This window comes from Mustela erminea, chromosome 11, assembly GCF_009829155.1.
Source record: "Mustela erminea isolate mMusErm1 chromosome 11, mMusErm1.Pri, whole genome shotgun sequence".
Classification (NCBI taxonomy): Eukaryota; Metazoa; Chordata; class Mammalia; order Carnivora; family Mustelidae; genus Mustela; species Mustela erminea.
The window spans coordinates 74,993,242-75,017,790 of record NC_045624.1 but is presented as its reverse complement, the minus strand read 5'-3'; the positions used below and the strand labels follow the sequence as shown (position 1 = coordinate 75,017,790).

General features: G+C 38.0%; 1 protein-coding gene across 11 annotated transcripts in view; it reads left to right on the top strand.

Annotated features, from left to right (window-relative positions):
- ADAM22 (ADAM metallopeptidase domain 22) overlaps window positions 1-24,549 on the top strand; it is a 218,870-nt gene that overhangs the window by 176,012 nt on the left and 18,309 nt on the right. For 10 of the 11 annotated variants that reach the window (XM_032304700.1, XM_032304699.1, XM_032304711.1 and 7 more), the window contains exons 21-26: window positions 3,107-3,212; window positions 5,262-5,381; window positions 8,733-8,901; window positions 11,497-11,611; window positions 15,289-15,379; window positions 18,871-18,888. In XM_032304700.1, coding sequence (XP_032160591.1) covers window positions 3,107-3,212; window positions 5,262-5,381; window positions 8,733-8,901; window positions 11,497-11,611; window positions 15,289-15,379; window positions 18,871-18,888 — 619 coding nt within the window. The remainder of the gene's footprint in view (window positions 1-3,106; window positions 3,213-5,261; window positions 5,382-8,732; window positions 8,902-11,496; window positions 11,612-15,288; window positions 15,380-18,870; window positions 18,889-24,549) is intronic. The other variant, XM_032304706.1, reaches the window with a different exon arrangement.

Sequence of the window (24,549 nt, the reverse complement as noted above, 5' to 3'; positions counted from 1 at the left end):
AAAGCGTGGCTTGATCCTTTTCAAAGTATGATATCAGGTCAAAGGACATCTGAGATGGAAGTAAATTTTCAACCACTTTATGACTGGGGGGATTCTCAAAGACACTGAAGGTCCTAGTAGGGGCACTTTTAAAAAAATATATTTTTGTTATGTAATTTCTTTTATTATTATGTTCAGTTAGCTACTGTATAATACTTCATTAATTTTCGATGTAGTGATCAATGATTTATGGGTTGCCTGTAACAGCCAGTGCTCATTATGACACGTGCCTTCCTCAGTCCCCATCACCCGGCTCTCCCGTCCCTCCACCCTGGAAAACAGTATGGAGGTTCCGCAAGATGTTAAAAGTAGAGCTGCCCTGGGTGGCTCAGTGGGTTAAAGCCTCTGCCTTCGGCTCAGTCATGATCTCAGGCTCCTGAGATCGAGCCCCACAATGGTTCTCAGCTCAATGGGGAGCCTGCTTCCTTCTCTCTCTCTCCGCCTGCCTCTCTGCTTACTTGTGGTCTCTCTCTGTCAAATAAATAAATAAAATCTTTAAAAAAAAAGAAAAAAGTAGAGCTGCCCTGCAACCCAGCAATTGCAATACTGGGTATTTACCCCAAAGATACTGATGTAGTGAAAACAAGGGGCACATGCACCCCAGTGTTCATAACAGTAATGTCCACAACCAAACTGTGGAAGGAGCCGAGCTGTCCTTCAACAGACAGATGGATAAAGATGTGGTCCATTTGTACAATGGACTATTACTCAGCCATCAGAAAGGATGAATACCCACGATTTGCATCCACATGGATGGAACTGGAAGGTATTATGCTAAGTGAAATAAGTCAAGCAGAGAAAAACAATTATCATACGATTTCACTCCTAAGTGGAACTTAAGAAATAGCCTGGAGGACCATATGGGGAAGGGAGGGAAAACTGAAGGGGGGAGAAATCAGAGAGGGAGACAAACCATGAGAGACTATCGATTCTGGGAAACAAACGGAGTAGGAGCACTTTTGTGGAATTAGAGAAAAGCATCTTTGTGAAGACACTTGGCTAGTTGGTTGTGTAAGGGCCTATTTAGCAAGAGCAGGCCCCATCTTGGTGGAACTGCAGTTTTGTTGTTTATGCGGTAAAACTTAAATTGACCCTGCCCCCGCCCCTGCCCCCAGGGGAACTTACTTAAAAGCAAGTAGGGAAACCTGTTCCTGATAACAAAGCTCAAATACAAGGGTGGGTCAGGTCAGGTAGAGATAACAGAGCCCAGATGCAGGGATGAGTGGGGCAGGGGGAGACATCCAATCAGTGGGGCAGGCGTTCTGTCTCCCTAGCTACCAAGGAGTGTGGGCCCTGCCTTTTGGCCACCTTTTGGGCACCAATTCTGACCAAGGTGATAGGCTAGTTCAAATAGCTACTATGGGGTGAATTATATAGTTCAATTGGCCACCCGTGTGTGACCTAAGATGACTGTGCAGCTTTCTAAGTGTGTTGCAATCTCATTGGCCACCTGTGTGTGGCCAGGCTCAACCACGTGGTCTTTGCTCTATAAAAGTTAGTCTGTGAGGCGGGGAGAGGTCGCCCTCTCTGTAAGGGGCAGCCCGACCGGTTGGTTTGGTTCTTGATGCTTGGTGCGAAATAAAGCTTTGCTTGACCTTCGCTTTGTATCAGTCTCGCTCCTTTGACCATGGACCCATTATTGGGGAACCCAACACTGGGGACCCACCAGTTGTACCTTTGGACAAGAAAGAAAGTGCCTTTGCTGCCCAACAAATGAAGCATGTGCAGCCTGGAGAATAGAGCAAACCCGGATTTCAGATCCACTTACACTTCTCTTAGCTGAATGTCCTTAAGCTAAATCTGTACAACCATATGGGATAGGCGTGGACCCTAGGAAGGGCATCCTTGGCCTCGTACTGTAGCAGCTTATCTAGAGTTGCTTTTTCTTCCTCAACTCTTTCTCTTGAAGTCTAGCTTGTTTTCCTAACTACAGGGGACCTTCTACTGAGGTAGTTGTGCACATCAGAAGAAAATTTTAATGTTACTGCTTTCAAAGCTTGTCAGACATTTGGAGGGAAATATACTATTTATATCTAAAATATATTATTTAAATTATATTTCTGTTTAAATGTGTATTTAAATATTGTGCCATATATTTTTTTTGGAAGGAATTTCTGCTTTAAACTCTTTCAGAAGACAGTTTGTATTAGGAAGTAAGCTATAAAGATAATCTTTAATTGTCACAAATCGTGGCTACATTTTCTCTGAGAGGGCAGGTGTATGTCCTCTTCTGAGTAACTGGAGAATGGGGGAAAATACAGAAATACAGGTTTGTACTTTGAACAAAGAGATACAGTTTTGTTTCCCCCACTTGGCTTACAGCAAGAAGTAGGAAAAAAAAAACCCTGATTATTTTTTAATGTGATTTTTTTTTAAAAATATACACAAACAGTTGTCTTTTGATTAATTTGCAGAAGTCATTTTGCTCTAACTCCTGGACAGTTCCATCAACCAGCCTTGGCTTTAGTCAAAACAAAGTCCTGACAAATTTGCTGATGTAGCTTAAAATGTTATTTGTCTGTCTTGGCTTTAGCATGAATTCAAGCTTGTCTAAAGACAGAATAAAATTAAATTGTTTTTTAATAGTTGTTGAGAATTAGTAAACAAGATGAGAAATTTTACTCCTGTTTCTTGAATCTTTAATTATAGTGCATAGTTATTTTAATAAACTTGTCATTATGATTAATAGAAGTTGCCAAGTAAGAAATTTGTACCTTACATTTGGCATGGAGATTAAAATGTGGAGTGTTTATTCTGGGAACAATTTGGTAGCATCTTCCCCTCCTTATTGGCCACATTCTGAGGAGTGTTGTTCTTGAAACCTCAGTCCAATCCCAGATCTACATAGATCTGTTTTCCAGATTTCCAGTGAGCAGTCATGAGGAGTGTAGCTGACTCGTGGGTATTTGTGGTAAAGGACAACTCTTGAGAACCATGGGTACAGTTTTTGGGATTGGCACCATTGTCAGGAAGAAGAGTCCGTAAGGGGCTCCTTTTCCTTTACTGCAAACCTTTTGAGCAGCTCACATGTTAAATCCCTCACTGATAGAAGACTGTTCTGCTTCAGAGGTGATGGCATCGGACAAATACTGCTATGAGAAACTGAATATCGAAGGGACGGAGAAGGGTAACTGTGGGAAAGACAAAGACACGTGGATACAATGCAACAAACGGTGAGACCGAGAAGTTTGCACAGAGTTTATCCCTTCATTAATTGCAAATACTACTTTCTGAGCCCCCAGGACCTTCCTGTTCTCAGCACCCATGGGGCCTTCTGCTGCCTGCTTCGCTCCTCTTTTCCCAGCATTCCAGCTCCACCTTGCAGAAGAGTCCTGAATCTTAACACGGATGCTGACCACTCACCCAAGGCCCAGGTCACCCCTGCAGGTGCCTCAGGACTTTCTCACCTAGAAGGCGCCTGCTTGCATTTCAAAAGCAACAGAAATTAAAGCCAGGAGACTATATACTCTATTAACTGTCTCTGACTTTACTAAACCACCGTTTTTGTCGAAGGTCCTCATATGCTCACTGTCCTTCAGTTTAGAAGCCTTGCAATGGTCCTTGACTCCACCGTCCCTCTGACACGTTGTCCAGACACCAGATCACGGCCACTTGTCTTAACTGATCTCTTCATTTCCTTTCCTATTGTACTGCTGCAGTTAAGACCTATATTAATTCTTCAGCTGTTACAAAGGCCTCTTAAGAGTATCTTAAACCAGGAGTCCCTAGCATGCTGCCCTCAGAATATTCATCTGCTGAATTGTTTTGAGTTTTAGTTCTTCGTTCAAATTTCACTGGTCCCACGTACCTAATGGTAAGAAGAATGCCCAACATTTCCTGGGTACCCACCGTCTTACAGTTTACATAAGCTATATTATTTAGTCTTTACAGCAGTTCTCATTTTATGGAGGAAAAACCGAGGCACAGTTCATTCATTTGACCAAGGTCATCTCGCTAGGTACAGTGGAAGCAGAAGTAGAATGTGGCAGTCTGATTTCAGGACTCTCCCTGAGCACCCTGTGGCATGTCCTGCTGGCTTGTTTAATGAACGAAATGGAACGTTAGCTTGACCCTTTATATCCTCCTCAGTTTGTCCTCAACCTTCATTTTTTTGTTTTCTTCTTCTTACTCCCAAATTCTAGCAAACCTTGTCATTCCTCACCCATGCCTTGTGTGCTCCCATCTCCATCCCACTGCGTGAGCTGCTCATTCCTCCCAAAGCACCCTCTCTCCTCACTCCATCACCAGTCACCGTCCACTTGGACAACACTGTATAAATTACTTCTGGATTTACTCTAGGAATGAATCATTTTCCTCTTCTCCGAATCCCCACAGTCTTTCGTACTATTATTATGGCCCTTGTTCCCTCCCTGCCCCTTTTTATCGTTGTTGATGTGTGCGGTTTCTCTTCTCATCTGAGTCTATTGCCTTGACCGTGTCTTTTTTCCTTTTATATCCTAAAGTACTTAGTAATTTCCATGCACATAAATGACACTTATAAAAATGTTGAATATCTCTTCTGTGTTAAGAAAGCATTTTTGTTTGCGATAGAGTCAACAAAATGATATAACCTTTAAAATTATTTTTTAAGGATGAATTAATGTATTTTTCTATGTTGATGATAGATATAAGTTCTAATTTTTCTCTTTATCTTAAGCTTAATATTTTCTTATATAATCTTGCTAGCCCACTAATCATTCTTGATAAGATATTTGTTAGTGTATGTTTGTTTATTATGTATATTAGTAATTAAAAATATGCTAGATATAGTGCAGTATTTAATACCACTGGAAACATTTTATATGTTAAATTTGAATTGTATGTGGTAGTTGGGGGAATAGTGGAATATATTGAAAAAGGGATCATGAGTCTTTGTGACTGAATATCTATTATATATATAAGATTCTTTAATTCTGAGACAACAGGTTGAAGAAAGAGCTGTCTTCCAAAAGAGTACCCATCCAAAGGTCATTTATTCAGTTGTCAAATATTAAAAAAAAAAAGTTTTAGCATATCCAGTGGTCTGTTCTAGGAAGGAGATTCTGATCTAAAATAACTCATTTTGGTGGATAATTTCCTTTAGAGAAATACCTGAACTAATGGACAGTAAAGGAAAAGCTAAAAAACAAGCACTAAAATGAGATAAGATTATTGTTCTAACTGTACATGGCTTGTCCTTTCTTTGGGGAAAAAAAGCAAATAATTGGTATCTTTTAACACAGGGATGTGCTTTGTGGTTACCTTTTATGCACCAACATTGGTAATATCCCCAGGCTTGGAGAACTTGATGGTGAAATCACATCTACTTTGGTTGTGCAGCAGGGAAAGACATTAAACTGCAGGTAATCATCTCCCGCATTGTCTGGGAACATTGGTCAACTTACTTTGAGGAGTCCTGCATAGGGTTACTTTATTTTTTTCAGTTCCATGTGTGTTAGCAGGTGGGAACAGAATCTAGTCTGTAGGGGAGACCAAGTAAATCCTGACAGTAAAGGGCTGAAAAGAAGATAAGAATTAGTTGACTGTGGTTGTTAGAGTTCTGTTTAATGGGTCAGGAATATCTTGTCAGGTTTAGTTTGCATTTCACTCCTACTAAGGAAAACCAGTCAGAACTCCTGGTTAAGTCAATAGGTTAAATATACGTTATCTTCTTTTACTCCCTTCTGAAACCCCACTAAAATGACCCTAACTGGTTTTTTTTTTTAGAATTCATGTATTCACAGGGCGGTCGAGAAAGGAAGAGGAGAAAAAGCAACAAAATTTGGAAGAGTGGAGAGCGAATGGATGTGTGGCAAATGGTTGTCAAAATTAGGAAAGCTGAATCCCTGAATCAGTAATGGGGAATACGGAGAGCTGTCCTGGTATATAAAGTCATTTCCCCAAAGGCTCAAAAATCGGCAGCATCAGCTACTTCTGGAGGACAGAGTAGAGGATTCAGGGACAGAGAAGGGCTAAAATAAAGAAGATAGTTGAAAGTCTGCCAACAGATCACTTCCTGACTCACCTAAATTGGGGATCCCTCACCCTCCCATGGAAGATTTGAGCTTTACATTCTACAGATAATCAAACAGGTTTCCAAACTGAAGAACAGCTGGCAAAATTGATGTCGGGGTGGACCAGCCTCATCAATGTTCAGCCAGAAAGCCCTAAAATTTCCTATCACTTACCTCATTTCTCAAATCAAATGTGAGCACTTTATCAGACACGTGAAGAAAGGCTCTAACATCCATAACATACGGGCATACACACACATACACAAAAAGATGAAAACAACCAGAAGAAAAGGCACCTGTCGATAAGAATAGAGTGCTATTTTTTTAAAACAGATGAAGAACATTCATAGAAACAAATGCTGTTGGAATTAAAAATATGGAGGTAGATTAAACCCAGTAGTTGAAATTATCTCCCAGAAAGTAGAACAAAAGCAGGAAAGGAGTGAAATGTAGAGAAAACCTCACCAAACTGGAATACAAAGGATAAACAGGGAAAAGAGCAGAGAAGAAATCGTCAGTGAGTGACTGAGATTGTCTACAAAGGATAGACTTGAGTTTTCACGTCGACAGGCTGACCGTGTGCAGGTTCCATGAGTGAACTCAGAGGCACATCTAAACATATCATTATGCAACATCAGAACCTTAGGACAAAGAAAAGAACCCCAAATGTTTTCAGAGAGGAGGGAGAAAAAGCATCAGGCTTGGGATCTATCAGCAGGAGCCCTGGGAGCCAACAGACGATGGAGAACCTGATTTCTGAACTTAAGTTCCGTACCCAGGTGAACTATCAATCGAGTGTAAAGGGAGAAAATGGACACACTTTTAGATATGCACATTTCCCTGCAAATGTACTCCCCTATACCCTTTCTCAGGAAGCTATTATTTCTCAGGAGAAATTGTGCTCCACTCAAATGAAAGTGTAAGCTAAGAAGGGGAAAGGCTGGGCACATAGGAAACAAGATACCCACCGTGAAGAGTCAGGGCACTCCTCCAGTGAATGGTATGGGGAAACCCCCGACACTACAGTTCTGCACAAGATACAGCAGACAGCCAGGTCAGACAGGAACAGGGTACACTCCAGATAGAAACTCCAGGAGACATTTCTGCAGGAGGAAGAACTGGTGCTCAGACACATCTTGGGGATTTGGGGATCAGCTGAGTTTGATTAATTTTGCATTAGTGAAAAATTCTTAGAAAAGCAGGCAGGAAGACAGCAAACAAGAGACTTGCTAATCTGAGGGAACATGAAAAGTTGTACAGGAAAAGAAAAGGTTTAATTATGGCATGCTGTATCACAGAACTGAGTAGCATTTACATAGTCCTGATAGTGTGCATTTTTGTTATTGATTTGAGTATTGATTAAACTAAATTTATGATGGGAGGATAGGAGAAAGATACAAATTTTCAAATTCCATTGAGGGAAGTCAGTTGGTAGTATCTGAAATGGAAAAATAAAAAATAGTAACACAAATTCTTAATTAAAGAATTTATAAATAACAAAAGAATCAGTTAAAAGTAGAAAGTGGTTTCCTACAGGGAGGGATATATGGTGGAGGAGGGGGCACTAAACCACTTTATTGAATTAAAAAAAAAGATTTATCTGTTTGACTCTTTGAAATAGATGCATGTGTCATTTTGTTAAAAATAAAGAAATAGAAAGAATGGAGAAAGAATGCCATTGATATGGCATCATTGACTAAATTACGGTTTTACATTTTAGCTGTGTTCTGTTTTATTTATTCCTATATAGTAGTTAGGCTTGCTGTATTGAATAGTGAAGTTAATCATATAACTATTCTCAAATATAATTTTCAAATTAACAATCTTTTGGGGAAATGTAAACACAAACCAATTCTCATCCTTCTTCGAAACATGTTTGAAATCTTGAAACCTACCTACTTCTCAAACCAAATACTAGTAATAATGGCTTACTTGACTTGTACATGATAGCCAAGGCAAAATGATAAAGCTATTTCAATTCAGGCCTTTTTTATAATAATGCTTAAATCCTAAAATATAGCAATATCTCTGAAAGAATTAGACCAAAAGGAACACCTGGGTGGCTTAGTCGGTTAAGCCGCTGCCTTGGGCTCAGGTCATGATCCCAGGATCCTGGGATCAAGTCCTGCTTATGGGGCTCCTTGCTCAGCAGGAGAGCCTGCTTCACTCTCTGCCTCTTTTGCCACTCTGCCTGCTTGTGCTCTCTCCCTGTCTCTCTCTCTCTTTCTGACAAATAAATAAACAAAATCTTTAAAAAAAAAAAAAAAGAATTAGATTAAAAGATTCGATTGCTTTCTCCATTTAGAGGTTGAAATGGTTATGCTCTTGGTTTTTATTAGATAATAAATAGAAAAATAGAAAAAGTATTATTGCCCACTTTTTAGTTTAATTTAACTTGGTGTTTTTTAGTGAGAGAGAGAAAGAGCATGTGCATTCAAGCATGGGGAAGAAGCAGAGGAAGAGAGAGAATACCAAGTAAGCTCCACACTTAGCCCAGATAGGCTCAGTCTCACCACCCTGAGGTCACAACCTGAGCTGAACTCAAGATTCCGACACTTAACCCACTTTAATCTTTAAGCAGATTCTATCTTCCAGAAGTAGCTGATGCTGCCAATTTTTGAGCCTTTGAGGAAATCCCCAGATTCTCAAAATGAATGTGAATTAATGAAATCCTATTTTCTTTTTGTTCTCTGTTTTTAGTGGTGGGCACGTGAAGCTTGAAGAAGATGTGGATCTTGGCTATGTGGAAGATGGGACACCTTGTGGTCCCCAAATGATGTGCTTAGAACACAGGTGTCTTCCTGTGGCTTCTTTCAACTTTAGTACTTGCTTAAGCAATAAAGAAGGCACTGTTTGTTCAGGAAATGGAGTAAGTATTCAGTACCTTGCCATAGGGAAACTCCTCTATTCACAGAAAGAGATATGACCCTAACCTGCTTATTTTGTAAAAATGGAAAATGTGCTTATCCATGTTTCTATGACCATGTAAACAGTTACTTGGTCATAGTCATTAGACTGTTTCTATTGTATAATCTGTACGAGCCTGGGAATAAGAAAAAGCATAATCTTCCTAATCAAATTCTCCTATCATATAATGCCAGTTTTCTACAAATCATCTGGGAGAGAGATTTTAATAAACTGTAATGGGATTTTTTTTTAAAGGGTGTAAAAAGGGACATTGGCCACAATATTTAATGACTGGTGTCCAGATACTGAGCAATTAGAACAGATCATAAATAACTTCTGTAGCCACACCAGGTGCCTATCAGCTGAGGATAGCTCCTAGAAGTAAAAACTGAATGAGTCAGGGAAATGTTTATCACAGATGAATGGAAAGAATGGCATTGCTTAAAGGACTAAATTCTACCCTTCCAGTCACATATCTGATAATTCAGGTCCTATATATGTAAGTTTCTAAGTTAGATAAAACGTGCTGTGATGGTGATCACAGTTTGGTCATTTTCTGTTAAGACTTCTTATACTAATAAAGTCATTTTTGCCTCTGTTTCTTTTGGCATGCACTATGTTGTTGTTTGTTTGTTTGTTTGTTTTTTACCCTACCTTGATTCTTTGCTTGAACTGGTCATATTATCCATTTGAGGTAAAGGATCCCTGTCTTGAAGTTGTGAGCCTTTCAATTCCGGTCATTCCATGCAGATCCTCCAGGGATATGCCAAGGATTTTCTTAGGGAGGTCTTACCAATTGTAACTCTTTGCCAAAGGATAGGAGTTCTTAATGGCAAGTGAAAATAGAGAAGGCATAGAGTAAGTAGTTCTGCTGCTGTAAAGAGGTCTGCTAAGTCTTCTTTCTTGAATAAGTGAGGAGATGTTAAGGGGAAATGCTTTTTGGGAGGAAAAGGCAAAAACAATCAAATTACTTCTTGATCATTCATGCTATGGATAACAATGTCTTCATCTAGAAATCCCATATATAACACAGAGACCAAAGTTTTGTTAGTAGAGTTTTGTTAATAAAATATTTGTTTAATGAATGAATAAAAGTGATAGACACAAGTAATTCAGGTGGCAAATGTCATCCAAATCATTTGCAGTAATTATGCATAATACAGAGACATTACATCCTATGTATTTTTAGTTCACAGTAACTCTATATATATGACACAAATTAAAATGAGAATACAGTAGATAATGTCTAAGCACTGTACATTGTGTGGTTAAGAGTATGGGCTTGGAATCAGACGGTCTGAGTTTGAATCCCATCTCTGTTTCTTCCTGAGTAAGATTTGGCAACTTATTTAGCCTATGTGTGATTTGATTGATTCTCCTGTAAAACGAGAAGAAGAAGAGTATTGTCTGCTTTACAGGATTTTTGTGAAGAATTAGTGAGTTAATACTTGTAACTTATATTTAATACTTAAAACAATGCCTGGGCATAATGAGTGTTGGATAAATGTTTTTGTTCAGACTCTCTCGTGACACAGGACACTCGTGTCACCGTCCTTGTAACTGTGTCACTGTTGTGTGATGTGGAAACAGAGAGTTGAAGGAGCCAGTTGACCTGGCTAAAATCCATTGACAAGAAGGGTAAAAGTGGCACCCACACTCGGGCCTCTTAACTTTAAACCTAAACCTTTTCTTCCTGCATATTTGCCAGTCTGCAGAGATTTGCTAATCTGAAATCTACATTTTCTTAACCATATTTTATAGTTACATTTAGACATGGGTGTATGGCATAGATCAGACAGAAGATAGAAAGTGATCCAGTGACAGCCCTGCCCCCTGAACAACTTCTCTGATGTTCAGCCTAACTGAATTCTCCCCTACGTCCCATTCCATTTAAAGTATAAGATCTAGGTATCGATTCTTTTTCCTGGACGTATAAGTGAAGACAGATTATTATCTTACCATTTTTTAAAAATTTGGTGCCATTTTATGTGAAAATTTTTCCTGACATTTTGTTTGAAGGGTTGGGGGTTTCCATGACACGGAAGTCATTCCTCTCTAGCTTGGGTTGAGGTGCTGGGGCTATTGCTTTGTGAGACTTTCTTCTTAGACCAATCAGGCCTTCCCTCTTTTTTGTTGGATTGCTCTTTATCTTTTTTGCTTCCTAAAAGATGAATAAAATATTGGCATAAAGACCGTTTCTTTGGAAGAAACTTTTCTATTGGGTAATTGGCAAATGATTGTACTTCTGCTTAGTTTTAAAACTCTCCCTCCTATAAAATTTAAGTTAATGAAATTCAAAACAATTTCATTGATTTCTTTTTAGACCGTAAATTTATTTCCCCTGAAACATTCATTACTCCCTTTGGGTCTAACGGCTGATCTCTAGAAAATACTATTTTAGTTACTTGAAAAAGAAATAAGGAAATTAGTCTTAAGAAGAAAGTACTGAGTTTTTCAGCACCATCAAATTCTAGGCATCTAGTAGAAGTCATTGCTTACATTTTACACTTCTGTATCAGAGGGCTGACCTGTGCTCTTGATTGATTTTGGATTTCAGGTTTGCAGTAATGAACTGAAGTGTGTTTGTAACAGACACTGGATTGGTGCCGACTGCAGCACATACTTCCCTCACAATGATGACACAAAGACTGGCATAACTCTGTCTGGCAATGGTAGGTACTTGATTTCCTGCCATTACATAGTTTTTGTACATAACTAAAGAGAACTGCTCTTCAGGTAGTTTCACTTAGATTATTTTTGTAGCTCAAATATAGTATATAGTTGGCATCCACAGTATGAAACTGGTGTTTTCCATTAAATTATAATCATGTGTAATATCAAATATAACTTAGTCTACTGATTTAGCATTATCTTTGTCCTACTGAGATTTTTCAAGTGTTCTGTTTTGGGGGGGGAGTGTGACAACAAAAAGTAGCATTTCTTTTCTTTTCTTTTATTTCTTATTTTTTTTTAAGATTTTATTTATTTGTTTGACAGAGATCACAAGCAGGCAGAGAGGCAGGCAGAGAGAGAGAGAGGGGTGGGGGAGAAGCAGGCTCCCCGCTGAGCAGAAAGCCCAATGTGGGACTCGATCCCAGGACCCCGGGATCATGACCCAAACTGAAGGCAGCAGCTTAACCCACTGAGCTACCCAGGCACCCCACTAGCATTTCTTTTAACCAAAGAAAGTGGTCCTAAGGTTTCTTAACTGTCTGAATTTAAGGGGAGAATTTTATATTTGGGGATTGAATACTTAGAAAAAAAACAATTGAAGAGCTGATTTTTTTTTTTTAATTTTATTTATGAGAGAGAAAGATAGCAAGAGAGCTCATGAGTGGGGACAGGGAGGCAGAGGGAGAGGGAGAAGCAGGCTCCGCACTGAGCAGGGAGCCTGACCCAGAACTGGATGCCAGGACCCCGGGATTATGACCTGAGCTAAAGGCAGATACTTAACTGACTGAGCCACCCAGGTGCCTCTGAAGAATTGATTTTTAAATATGTTGTTGGCTTTAATATTTCTAATTACAGAATCTCATCTCTGTTCAACCCCAGTTCTATAGCCTGTCCTATAGGTAATTCTAGAAGTAGTAACCTTGGCCGGGGTGCCTGGAGCGGGATTAAGGACATAGATCATAAACAACAGGTGCAGAATAAAAGCTAGAGTGGCCCAAATGGAGAAGCAGAGATTAAATGCAAATGGTCGTAAGAACACATTGCCTGGAGGTAGATGTCCCCTATTTAAACTGTTTTATCATTTTTCATGATTGAGTATTCTACACTGATTAATGCTCAAACCCTGAAGTCCATTCACCTCCCTGTTCATTGGGATATCCAGACAGGTTAAAAATCTTAGCCACGGCGACCTTAGCAAGGAAGGTCAAAGAATGATAAAGATTCTGGGGTCCTCAGTCTCAGCAAGGGCAGTCCGGAGCTGCTTTTAGCAGTTAATGCAGAGATGAGGCTTTTCAGGTCCGTGGATTTGAGTGACTTGTCAGAAGTCATAGCATTACTTAGACATAACCAGGCTAAGCATCCGAGTTTATTGATCCCTGTTAAAATTGTTGGAAGAGGGCGCCTGGGTGGCTCAGTGGGTTAAGCCGCTGCCTTCGGCTTGGGTCATGATCTCGGGGTCCTGGGATCGAGTCCCGCATCGGGCTCTCTGCTCAGCAGGGGGCCTGCTTCCCTCTCTCTCTCTCATTCTCTCTCTCTCTCTCTCTGCCTGCCTCTCTGTCTACTTGTGAGCTCTCTCTGTCAAATAAATAAATAAAATCTTCAAAAAAAAAAAATTGTTGGAAGAAAAAGAAGAAAAGATAAATATGCTAGGCCTTAGAGTAGCAAAACCGCTGTGCCCCAGGGGGTCCTCGGGCATCTGCGTCCCCCCATCCCACAGAGGACGTGTGCGGGGTCGGCTCTGCCGGCTTCCTCAGATGCCCTGCTGTAGGACACAACTTACTGAGGGCTCCCAGACAGGCAGGTTGACACCTCTGTCATGGGGATTTGCAGTCTGTCCCAGTTGCCTGGGAAGATGGACTGTTGACATCCAGAAAGATGTTTCGGGAATGCAGCGGCCGACAGAGATCTGAGCTGCTCTGAGTGAAACAGATCTGGGTGACTTAAGAATCTGGTATAAATCATGATCAGCAAAGCAACTAGGCCTCCGATCTGTCTTTTCTGCTCCTGGGCCCTCCATTGAGTTTCTTGACAAAGCCTTCGACTTACCGGGCCATTCACACTGCCCTGATTCCCCTAAGGATTCCATTTCTGCCTTCCTACAGCAGATGCTGACACAGCACTGCCATTATGGAGTCCAGAGCTTCTGCCTTGCCTTGGCCCTCTGCTGGTCTGCTGCCACCTGGCCTTCATGCCCAACAGCCCCAGTCTCCTGCTCACCACATGCTCTCTTTTCCTGTGGTTTTCCTTCCTATTTTCCTTCTCGAGGATGCCACAGCCACCGTTATGAAGACTGGGAACTACAAGCCCAGTGCTGTTATTATCTATCATCTGAGCACTGAGTGTATAAATCCATAGACACATTTTCCTTCTCAAGGAACTTATATTTGAGAGACAAAATACCGTACATACAACTGAGAGCGATAAGGACCTTACATTAGTTGTCAGGATGGACGAGCCAGACAGTCACATTTCTGGAATTCTGAGCAAGACGTCAGGGTCAAAATGAACATGGATTTCTACAAGTTGCTATTCCCAGTGTACTAGGACAACATAGTAGGGTCACCTCTGTTTTTGTTTTTTACTCTTCCTTCTTGAAGTTCAGGGACCTCATCTTATTTTTCAGAAATTACATAGGAAATTAAACAGTGCAAAATGTACTGGGACAAGAATGAAAAGGGAATATAGACAAAGAATTATGTAAACAAATAATTGATGTGGATAGCTAAGTAATGGTTTGGTTTTTCATCCTTTTATTTTATTTATAATAAAATCTTTAAAATAAAGATTTTATTTATTTATTTGACAGAGAGAGATCAGGAGTAGGCCGAAAGGCAGGCAGAGAGAGAGGGGGAAGCAGGCTCCCCTCCAAGCAGGGAAGCCCAACGTGGGGCTCAATCTCAGGACCCTGAGATCACAACCTGGGCCAAAGGCAGAGGCCTAACCCACTGAGTCACCCAGGCACCTGATTTTTTGTCCTTTTAAAAAGAACACCCACTTTTGGGGTGCCAGGGTAGCTCAGTGGGTTAAAGCCTTTGCCTTTGGCTTGGGTCGATCACAGGGTCTTGGAAATGAACCCTTCATCAGGCTCTCTGCTCAATGGGGAGCCTGCTTCCCTATCTCTCTCTGCCTGCCTCTCTGCCTACTTGTGATCTCTCTCTCCCTCTATCAAATAAATAAATAAAATCTTTAAAAAAAAAACACCCACTTTTTTACTTCACAGTAGGTACAGATATCAAATCATTATGCTGTGCACATGAAATAAATACAACCTTATGTCAACGGTAGCTCAAAAAAATTAAATTAAACAAGTACTCTCTAAAATTAAGACTTAAAGAGGAAAAAATACCTACTTTGTAAAACAAATAATTTTGTTAGTGTGGAGATTACAAATATGGAGAATAAAGTTCCTGAAAGAATTTTATATCAAGAGGTGCCTGGGTGGCTCAGTGGTTAAGCATCTCCCTTTGGCTCAGGTCATGATGGTCCTGGGATCCAGCCCCATATCAGGTTCCCACCCCAGCAGGAAGCCTCTCCCACTCCCCCTGCTTGTTTTCCTTCTTTCACGGTCTCTCTCTCTGTCAAATAAATAAATAAAATCTTTAAAAAAAAAAAAGAATTTTATATCAGAATTTCCTTTATATACACTGATCTTCATTGTTTTCTTTTTCCCCTGTAGGTGTTGCTGGTACCAATATCATAATAGGCATAATCGCTGGTACCATCTTAGTGCTGGCCCTCATATTAGGAATAACTGCATGGGGTTATAAGTAAGTAGATTGTCTCAGCATTGCTACTATCAAAATAGACTTTAAAACATTTTGCTTAAATGAATTAACCTCCTAGGAAGTTTTGTATCATTGGATAAATATACCTGCGATGAAAATCAGTCTGGTTCCACAGGCAATCAGTGAATAGCCTTGGCATGGTTAGAGGCGATCATAATTTATTACGTTTTTAGACTTTGGATAACTCCCTTCTTGTTCTAAGAGTAGAGAATACTGTTTCAAAACCATTATGTGAAGTAAAGTCAATGGAAATTGTGTCTTACGTGAAGGCTGTGTTGGTTTGCTGTTTAGTGACACAGGCTCTCTTGACTTAAACCCATACCCAGAGATCTAGGCAGGATGGTCCCATAGGGCGTATAACGCTTTAGTCATAACAGCAGTGATGACATCAGTATTAACAAGCACAGCAGTGGCAATTCCGTGACTGGGTACGTGCTGTGGCCTGGCCTCGTGCCAGAGACAGAACCTTCATATCTTCTTACCCAGTATGAAGGAGGCACTATTATTTATTAACTATTGGGTGTTTGTTTGTGGAGAAAAAACTGTTCAGAGACTTCATTTGTTCACCTTAAGAGTCAGCCTGAAGTTGCAACTTGTAATATGTAATTCTTTTTTTAAAATTAACATTTAATGTATTATTTGCCCCAAGTGCACTGGTCTGTGAATCGTCAGGCTGTAATATGTAATTCTTAAGCTTCGAGTTCAACTTAGAAGTTTTGGGTTCTTATTTATAAACTTTAAAAAGTTACAAGTTATACAGCTTTGGAATACTGAATCCCCTTGAGCATTTAGCTAAGTAGATGACTTTAAAGTACTTCAGTCTTATGATGTAAAAATTTTCCTTAGCATTCAAGTAAGTTACTTAAGTTTAATAACTTGAAGCTTAAATATGGCGAACCTTAAGTTCTGTTTGATTTCAACTTAAAAGCATCGTTCTCCTGATCTGATGATGATGTTTTAGTACCCTGACTTGAAAGGTCTACAGTGTTTTCTGGGCATTCTGGCTATTACCCCATTTTATAATATATCCCCCACCCATACGTTTGGCTTACTTCACTGAAAGATTGGGAATTAGAATATTTTAGGATTCAAAAATACCTCAAAACTTTCAACAGACTAGGCACTATGAAATTATGTGCAATTATTATTATTATTACCTGACATGGTCTTAAACTAACTCCATTGAAGGAAATCTCTTTAAAAGTATATGTGGCTGTTGCTTGTTGTGAAGTCAAAACCCTGAAAGAGTTTCTTTGGCAGAAAAGAGAGCAATAAGTTTACTGCCAGGATGTACTTTGTATGCTAAAAGCATTAAAATATATGGGGGCATTTGTGGACGGCTATTTATTACCAAGTAACACGGACAGCATAGACAGACAGTAAAGTTTAGCATAACATGGTAACTACCACATTGAACAGCAAAGGAGGGCACAGCACAGTAGGAAAGCTCTGCCTGGATTAAATGAGTACCTAGTCCTGTACCAGCTCATAGATGCTCAATACCTATGGGCCTCTTTGATGTGCAGGCCATCACTGCATACTTCTATTTACATGGGCTGATTTCATCATAACATTTGGAGTTATAATTACATGTCTTAAAGGAAGGCTTTTCTGAGTGTTTATCATTTGACCTCCCCTCACACCTCAGGTGAATTACATCGTGGAGTTACACTATTTCCTCCACTTCCCTGATTCAAGACCTAGGTGGTAATTGCCATCACAAGCTTTGAGCTTTTGAGGTAGCTCAGTGGTTTCATTGGTTATGTGGAAAGGGGAAGGCAAATTATTGGTTCTATTATGTGTAATCTTCTGCCACCTACTGACACAAATTGGTATTTCATGGTTTTGCAGTCTTGGAAAAAATTACCTTTCAGAAAACATGAAATCTAAACTTTTACTTCTCTTGCTAATGGAATTACCTGTATCCATTTGTTTTAATGGTTAGAATTAAAGTACTTCGTTCTCTATGTAATTTCTTATTTTTATGAAATTCTTTTGAGATTTCACTGCTTTTTTCATTTCTGAATATATGTATTTTGCATATTCACTAAGGAAAAAAGACAAATTTATTCATACTGCAGTATCCTCTTCATAAATAATTTGAACCTGAATGATTAAAGTTTTAGTGCTACTAAAATTATTCACAGTATGTTTAAGAATAGAATGAGAATGTAGAAATTTTAATACAGGAATTAAATCCGTGAAATTCATATTCTATTTGAAATTCAAAAATGGATTTTGGACCTGAAAACTCATTTCCTCATTAATGCTTCCAGTTAAACTTTCTACCCCTTCTCCAAGCCTTGGAATGAGGGAATGGCAAGAATAGGCCCTGAGGAATACTTATTTGGAATCGATGGACCACTAGGGAATCGGATGGAGGGAATAAAAAGTAAAACATACTGAATAGGAAGATTCTGGGACTTACTCTCTGCACCCCCCCCCAACCAATCTGACAGTTTGAACTATGAAAAATATAAGTAACAAATTGGCACTTCTGCTCTCATGAGCTCATTATTAAACCAAGATACTTACAGGGTGCATGGAATAGATAGGCAGATGAAGGTGCTACAAACAAAATTGACATGGAAACATTACCCTTGATCTGGGAAGGTAGGAACCCACTACTCAATTGCTTGACCTTTGTAACATATCTTCAAAATACTAACAGTTAATTAGGTCATGATAAGAAAGTTAAAAATTAAGTCTTTTGAATTGTTAAGTTAAAAGTCACTGGTGCCTTATAGAACACATTTTGTTTAATATTGGTTTGTTTTAAAACTCATATTTGTTTTAGTGTATGCCCAAATGAAAAACTTTGGGCATACAAACTAAACTTTGAACAAAGCATTTCCAGTGTAAGGTTTTAGTAAGTCGTGATCACTTAGAAGGTCCCTAACAGCTGTGAATTAACTCACTCTAATATATCCTACATGATGAAATAAGATGTTCCCATGTCCAGTCATATTTTCCCATTTGAAATTCTTAGGAATAGCCTTAGTTCTGGATATATATTCCAGAAGGAAAGAATTATGATTTTTATTTCTGTGAAAGTGGTTAATTTATATAAATAACTTGAATAAGATTGACTTTAGAGCGTTACTAACTACATGTTTAATATGGTACAGTTAATATTACAAAAGCAGGTATTCTTTCATGACTGAAACTTATTTATGCTGTTAAAAATAGTTACTTGAACAAATTGTCACTAAGCCTTTGGTGTCTCTTTTAAAGATGAAGGAGAGAGAGAAAGTGTGTGTGTGTGTGTGTGTGTGTGTGTGTGTGTGTGTGTGACAGAGAGAGAGAGAGAGAGAGAGAGAGAGACTGTATTCCTCGTTTTAATTTTGCAATTCAAAACTCTGCTAGTGGAGACCTTTCAATGAATGCTAGAACTTTCATGTTCATTGCTCTCTCTGAATATACTTCATAGGTAACTAATTCTTCTCTTTCCTTTTCTTCTTGTCCATGAAAAGAAATTATCGAGAACAGAGGTATGTGATGAGAATAAGCTGAACACATAACTGAAAGTTTTAAATACTGTTAGCATCCTTGTAGTTCATACATGCAGTTATAAATTATGTTGACTTTGTTTCTGTGATCATTGAGCAGTCTTGTTTTTCATGACCTTGAGACTATAATTTTAATAATGGTGCTGTGGAATGTATTATTTTAAAATACGTGTATTATCATTTAATTTTAATGGTTCTTTCATCCAACAGTACCATAATAATAGAAGTTACTTATGCTACTATTATAGTAATATATATGGAAATGAATTTTTTCCATCTAAAACAAACTTCCTCTGTGTTAAGGAATCACCTGTGTTTATATTAGTTAATTGGCTTTTCTTCATCTTTTTAGCAATCTTACTGCCTAGTACTTTCTGAAGGAATTTATTTTTTTTTGTTACTATTGTTATGTTAGTAACTTCCATTCATAAATGATAAAATTTATATGGACACAGTGTTAGGATCAGGAGAATGTCCTAGTATTGTTTACCTCTGCATGAGAAAATATTTTTGTTCTGATTACGTAATTGCGTAGGTAAAGAAATAATTTGCATTATTAGAATCTCAGAGTGTCTAGTGTAAAGCCCATAAAGTCAGACACCCTGTTCATCATAACCTTAAAATCTATGTTTAACTAACAGCATAAAAAGAGATACAGAGCATTCATGTGCTTTTATAAAAATGCCTATTTTTTCTAAATCTAAATTAGCTCATTTTGAGATGTCCCCTTCACTTTTCACATTCCAAAAATTATTAATGCTTTTAGCTATTGATACTAAAAATTTAAAATATCCTGGAAGACCAGGTCTTGTGCATCATATAGCACTAGGTTAGTACTCAAGATTATCTGTACAGATTCATACTTACTTAACTGTTCCCACTGTTCCATTAAATCAGGCAGATTAGGAATAAGATGTAATAAACATGATACACGTTTTCGGGCCCCAGCCAGCTTTCATTTTTTCACAAATTAAAATTTTGAACTTTACTTTTCTGTTTCATCCCATGTTGTAATTTAAAATTCCTGTAAGACTTTAGCCATAAGTATCTACAGTCTCTATAAATGTGCTCATAGTAGACCAACTAAGATCCTGATCAGTTAGCATGGATATTAGGAAAGATTCACACGGGCCTGGGATAACTAACTAACTCGTTATTAATGGGGAAAGTAAACCTGAGACAAAATGAACTAAGTTTTAAAAACAACTAGATTTCTTTTTGACATGTTTAAAACTCTTGTGTCCAGAATCACTGGAAAAGATCTGGACTTGGTTAAGCTTTCTCTTAGATAGAGTTTGATCAGTCATATCAGAAATCTAAGTTTGGTGGCTTTCTCCAATGGAAAATAAAATTAGGCTAATAAGATCAAATATTGATGACCCAGCCTCATTTCTGTAGTGGCTAAGGCTACAAAGTGATTTAATATGGCTGACATATAAAAATGAAAGTAAAATGTCACAAATATAAGCAACATAAGCAAACCTGAAGCAGTGCTCTAAGACACATTCTCACCTGGAGTACGATCCAGAATAAAGGATTACACACCACACTACAAAAAATTGTTAATATGCAAAACTGTGTACCAACTTCTTATTCTAACTCAGAATCTGCCTAGGTTACAGTTGAGAACTTTTTTTGCATTAAGAGTTTCCTTTATTTGTCTGATATAATTTCATGCCTCCTGGCATTACCGACTCATCATTTCATCAATCTGGTTACTGTTTTGGAATCTAGTCTATATTTTGAGAGCGGTCACATCTTTGACAAATTTATTTTATGTATTTTGATATATTTTATTGTAATATTTATTTATTTTTGTCCTGTCCATAGCTAATGAGTCTTAGACTTATAGAATAATTCTCAAAATGAAGAAGTAGCAAATAATGGACTTTAGGTCAGCAAGTCATAAATGTATGAATATCTTCTGAAGGATTTTCCTTTTTGAGAATATATGTCAGTGGTAGTAGAGTAGTTGAAAAGGCCAAATGGACCAAAGCATGCATTAAGAAATGCGTAGTCTTATAAAAATATATTCAGATGTTCAGAAGGATGTGTTCAGTTTCAAAGGATGCTAGGAAATAGAAGTAAGAATTTTGAGTTGTCTTTATCTTTAAATTTAAATGTTTTCCTTTGAGGTTCCATGGTGGGAGGACCAAGTGACAAGGAATCAGAAATTCACTTTGTAGGATGTGATTTCTTGGGAAATCACTTAAATTTTCCATGACTTTAAAATCAGATAAAGTTCTGTGTAATATGTAAAGCATCATAGTAAGGGAAGTTCCTAATACGTGGTCTCTGAAGACTTTGCGTTTCTCTGATATTCAAACAGAGGACGTGGATGTGGTCGTCCTCACAGAGCAAGGCAGCATCCGTCTACGTGAATGAGGCCCACACTTACTGGTCGACCTGGTGCAAGTATTGGCAAACATAAAGGTTTGCTCTGACACTAAATGTGAGACCATATTAAACATATAGCCAGTTATCAGATTCTTATTAATGATATAATGTCTCAGAAATGCCATTAGGCCTAACTTTCAAATTACTGGAGAAGTCAGGCAAGTAATTCTGTGAAGGAACTTGGTAACCTGGCATGATAGATTTAATGGCAAGTCTGACAAAAAGACAAGAAACCAACCTTTTTTTTCTTTTTGTTTATAAACTGCTTAATAAAACAGGAGCCCCGTTCTGGACACAGTAGAGGCAGAACCCCATGCACGAATGGTATTATTTTAAATCTGCCAGTGTTACTATGAAGGGTAGAACCATGTAACCTAGGAACCATGGGGAGTTCTTTTACACAACATTGTTGGAAGGATGGCTAAAGATCTTTTTCTTTAAAATCTTCAGGGAAGAAGACTTCCATATTATTTTCAGCTGATGCTATTATAATTGTTTTAGGACATAGCAGCTGTTTACTCTGTGGGTTTGTTTTTTTAAGATTTTATTTATTTATTTTTTATAAACATATAATATATTTTTATTCCCAGGGGTACAGGTCTGTGAATCACCAGGTTTACACACTTCACAGCACTCATCATAGCACATACCCTCCCCATTGAGATTTTATTTTTAAGCAATCTCTACACCCCCTTACGGTTCTCTAACTCAGAACCCTGAAATCAAGAGTCTCACACTCCACCAAATGAGCCTGCCAGGCGCCCCAGCAACTGTATACTTTGTAACAAGAATTCTAAGTTTGAGCTTTAGTTTTCAGGTAGGTTTGCAAGTAGCAATAGATCAAGCAAACATTCATTTGAACTTGGATTTATAAAACATTCACCTTATTCAGCTGAAATATTCTCTTCCTTTGTCTGAAATGAGCACACATCATTATGATTAATGTGAAATAAAATAAATAATTAGGTCATATCTTCGTGATCTGTACTTTAAACAGAAACCCCCTTCCCCATTTCTTTTCTTTCTCACCTGTTTTAGGCAGTTTATCTCCTGCATGTGAACCTTCCTCCCTCCTTTTTTTCAAGTCTATCTCAGTTTGTTTTTATATTATTATTATTTAAGTGATACGCATCTGTCAGTATGACTTGGTACACATTATACAATATTTCTAAAAACAGTAAAGTAATAATTCTAATATCAGACAGCCCAGACACAAACAAAAGCATTGGAGAAATGCCTCCTTCAGCATTAAGGTTAGGACTTAATTTTTTTTCATTGCATTCTCATTTTGAGTCTGTGTAAAGATCAAAGTTAAATATTATGGTTCAGTGGACCCTTTAAGGAAAGACCAGACTGCCCCTCATAACAGGGTTCCTTTCTGAGGAAAAAGAATTTAGTTAGATAAGCTTTTGTTTTAGTCATTATTTATTTTTTAAAAAATCATGTGCATATCTGTAATATTTACATATAATATGGGACATATGAATTAATTATCCCATGACAAAACTTGGCGCTAGTCAGGCCACCTAATGTAGTAATCACTTTATTATTCAAAACTCCATGAGACCAGCAAAATTGAAGAAGAAAGCCATAAAGGCAGGAAAAATAAATTTAATTCAAAAAATTTAAGGAATTATTTAGTTAATCATTTATGATCTTATGTAACAAATGATGAAATGTTATTTTATTGATCATGGGGACCTGATATTCTCTATCTTCACTAAAGGTTAAACAAGAAGAGATAAATTTGTTGTAGTCTGCAATGAATATTAAAAAAAGGAGAAATTTCTCGATAGTGAAGAATGTTAAATATTATTCTTAAGAGATCTTTCACAAAATTCTTACTCTGTCATTAACATTGTTAACATTGTTATTCATTTACTGTGTGAAGAAATATGCATTACACGCATTCCTTATGGGATTTTAAGGGGAATCCAGAGTCTTTTCTGTGTTTTAGAGTCTTCCTAATAGAAATAGCTAAGAATCGAATCTGCCCATCACAATAAAAATAAGGCCAGGCCCCAGAAGTTCATTGAACTTAAACTCCCTTCTAACCCTTTGACTGAAGCCCACAGTTTATGATATATTTGGCGTTTACAATTTTTGTTCATTTGTGAAAGGTGACCGTGCACTGCAGAGAAATTACACTGAAGGAGTGGTATGATGGGGAGACTTTAAAAAAACCAAACCAACAACAGAACTAGGCCCCTCTGTCAGGAGAGGTAGTCCATTGAAGTCTGCAGCATCAGCCAAGGGAGCTTCTGGTAAATTCCTGAATGCCAGAACCATGTCGTGAAAAGATAATTTGGGTGATAGATTAATGGTCAAATGTAGTTGGAATTTGTCTTTATTTTATTTGAATTTAGTGAGGCACATCTTATCAGCTTATACAGAGTATTACTAAAGGTAATGATGAGAAAAAGGATTTGTTAGCCATAAAGATTATTATTGGAAATTGATGTTGATGGGATATTCTCTGGCATTCATTTATAAATATTAATATGATCCAAAAGGAAAGTTTCCACCCTGAGGTGACATACAGAGCTCTGAGTTTCTTGAGATCATTTTTTTTTTTTTCCAAGCATGATAGAACATTTTACTCATAGGAGACAAGGCAGAAAATGTGATTCCCGAGATTAAAGATCTCTTGCATAACAATATGTCCTGTATTATTAACACTGTGAATATGGGGAAATTGTATTATTTCTCTAGAAAATTAATGTTTCATAATATACTGTGAAAAAGAAAAAAATTACAGTTATGAGCTGAAGTCACTTAAAGCGTTAAAAATGTTTTGCGAGAACGTGTATCACAGAGTTCTAGGTAAAATTAGTCTTACAAATCTAAGAAGAACTTTGACTTGCTTCAAAGGGGAGGATCACACAAGTTAATATATGTGCTTCCTATGGGTTGAAAATTTTTTTAGATTTGTGAAAATGTGGGAGTATATAGGATTGAAATAATATGAGAGAACTACTCAAGTCATTCAAAAGAACGAATGACCAAGTGTTTGCAAGATTTCAGACAGAATAGGAATTGGTACAAGAAAGCAAACATCTGGAAGTGGCATTTTTTAAGATAGAATTTAGCATCAGCAAGTAACCAAGGTAAACAGGAAAACCAAGTAGAAAAAGGAGTTGGCAAACTTGGCCTTTGTTGGAGACTTACTGAAGTATAACTCTGTTATACTGTTAATCCAGTACCTCCCACAATGGTCCCAAATGGAACTGAATCAAATTTTGGATG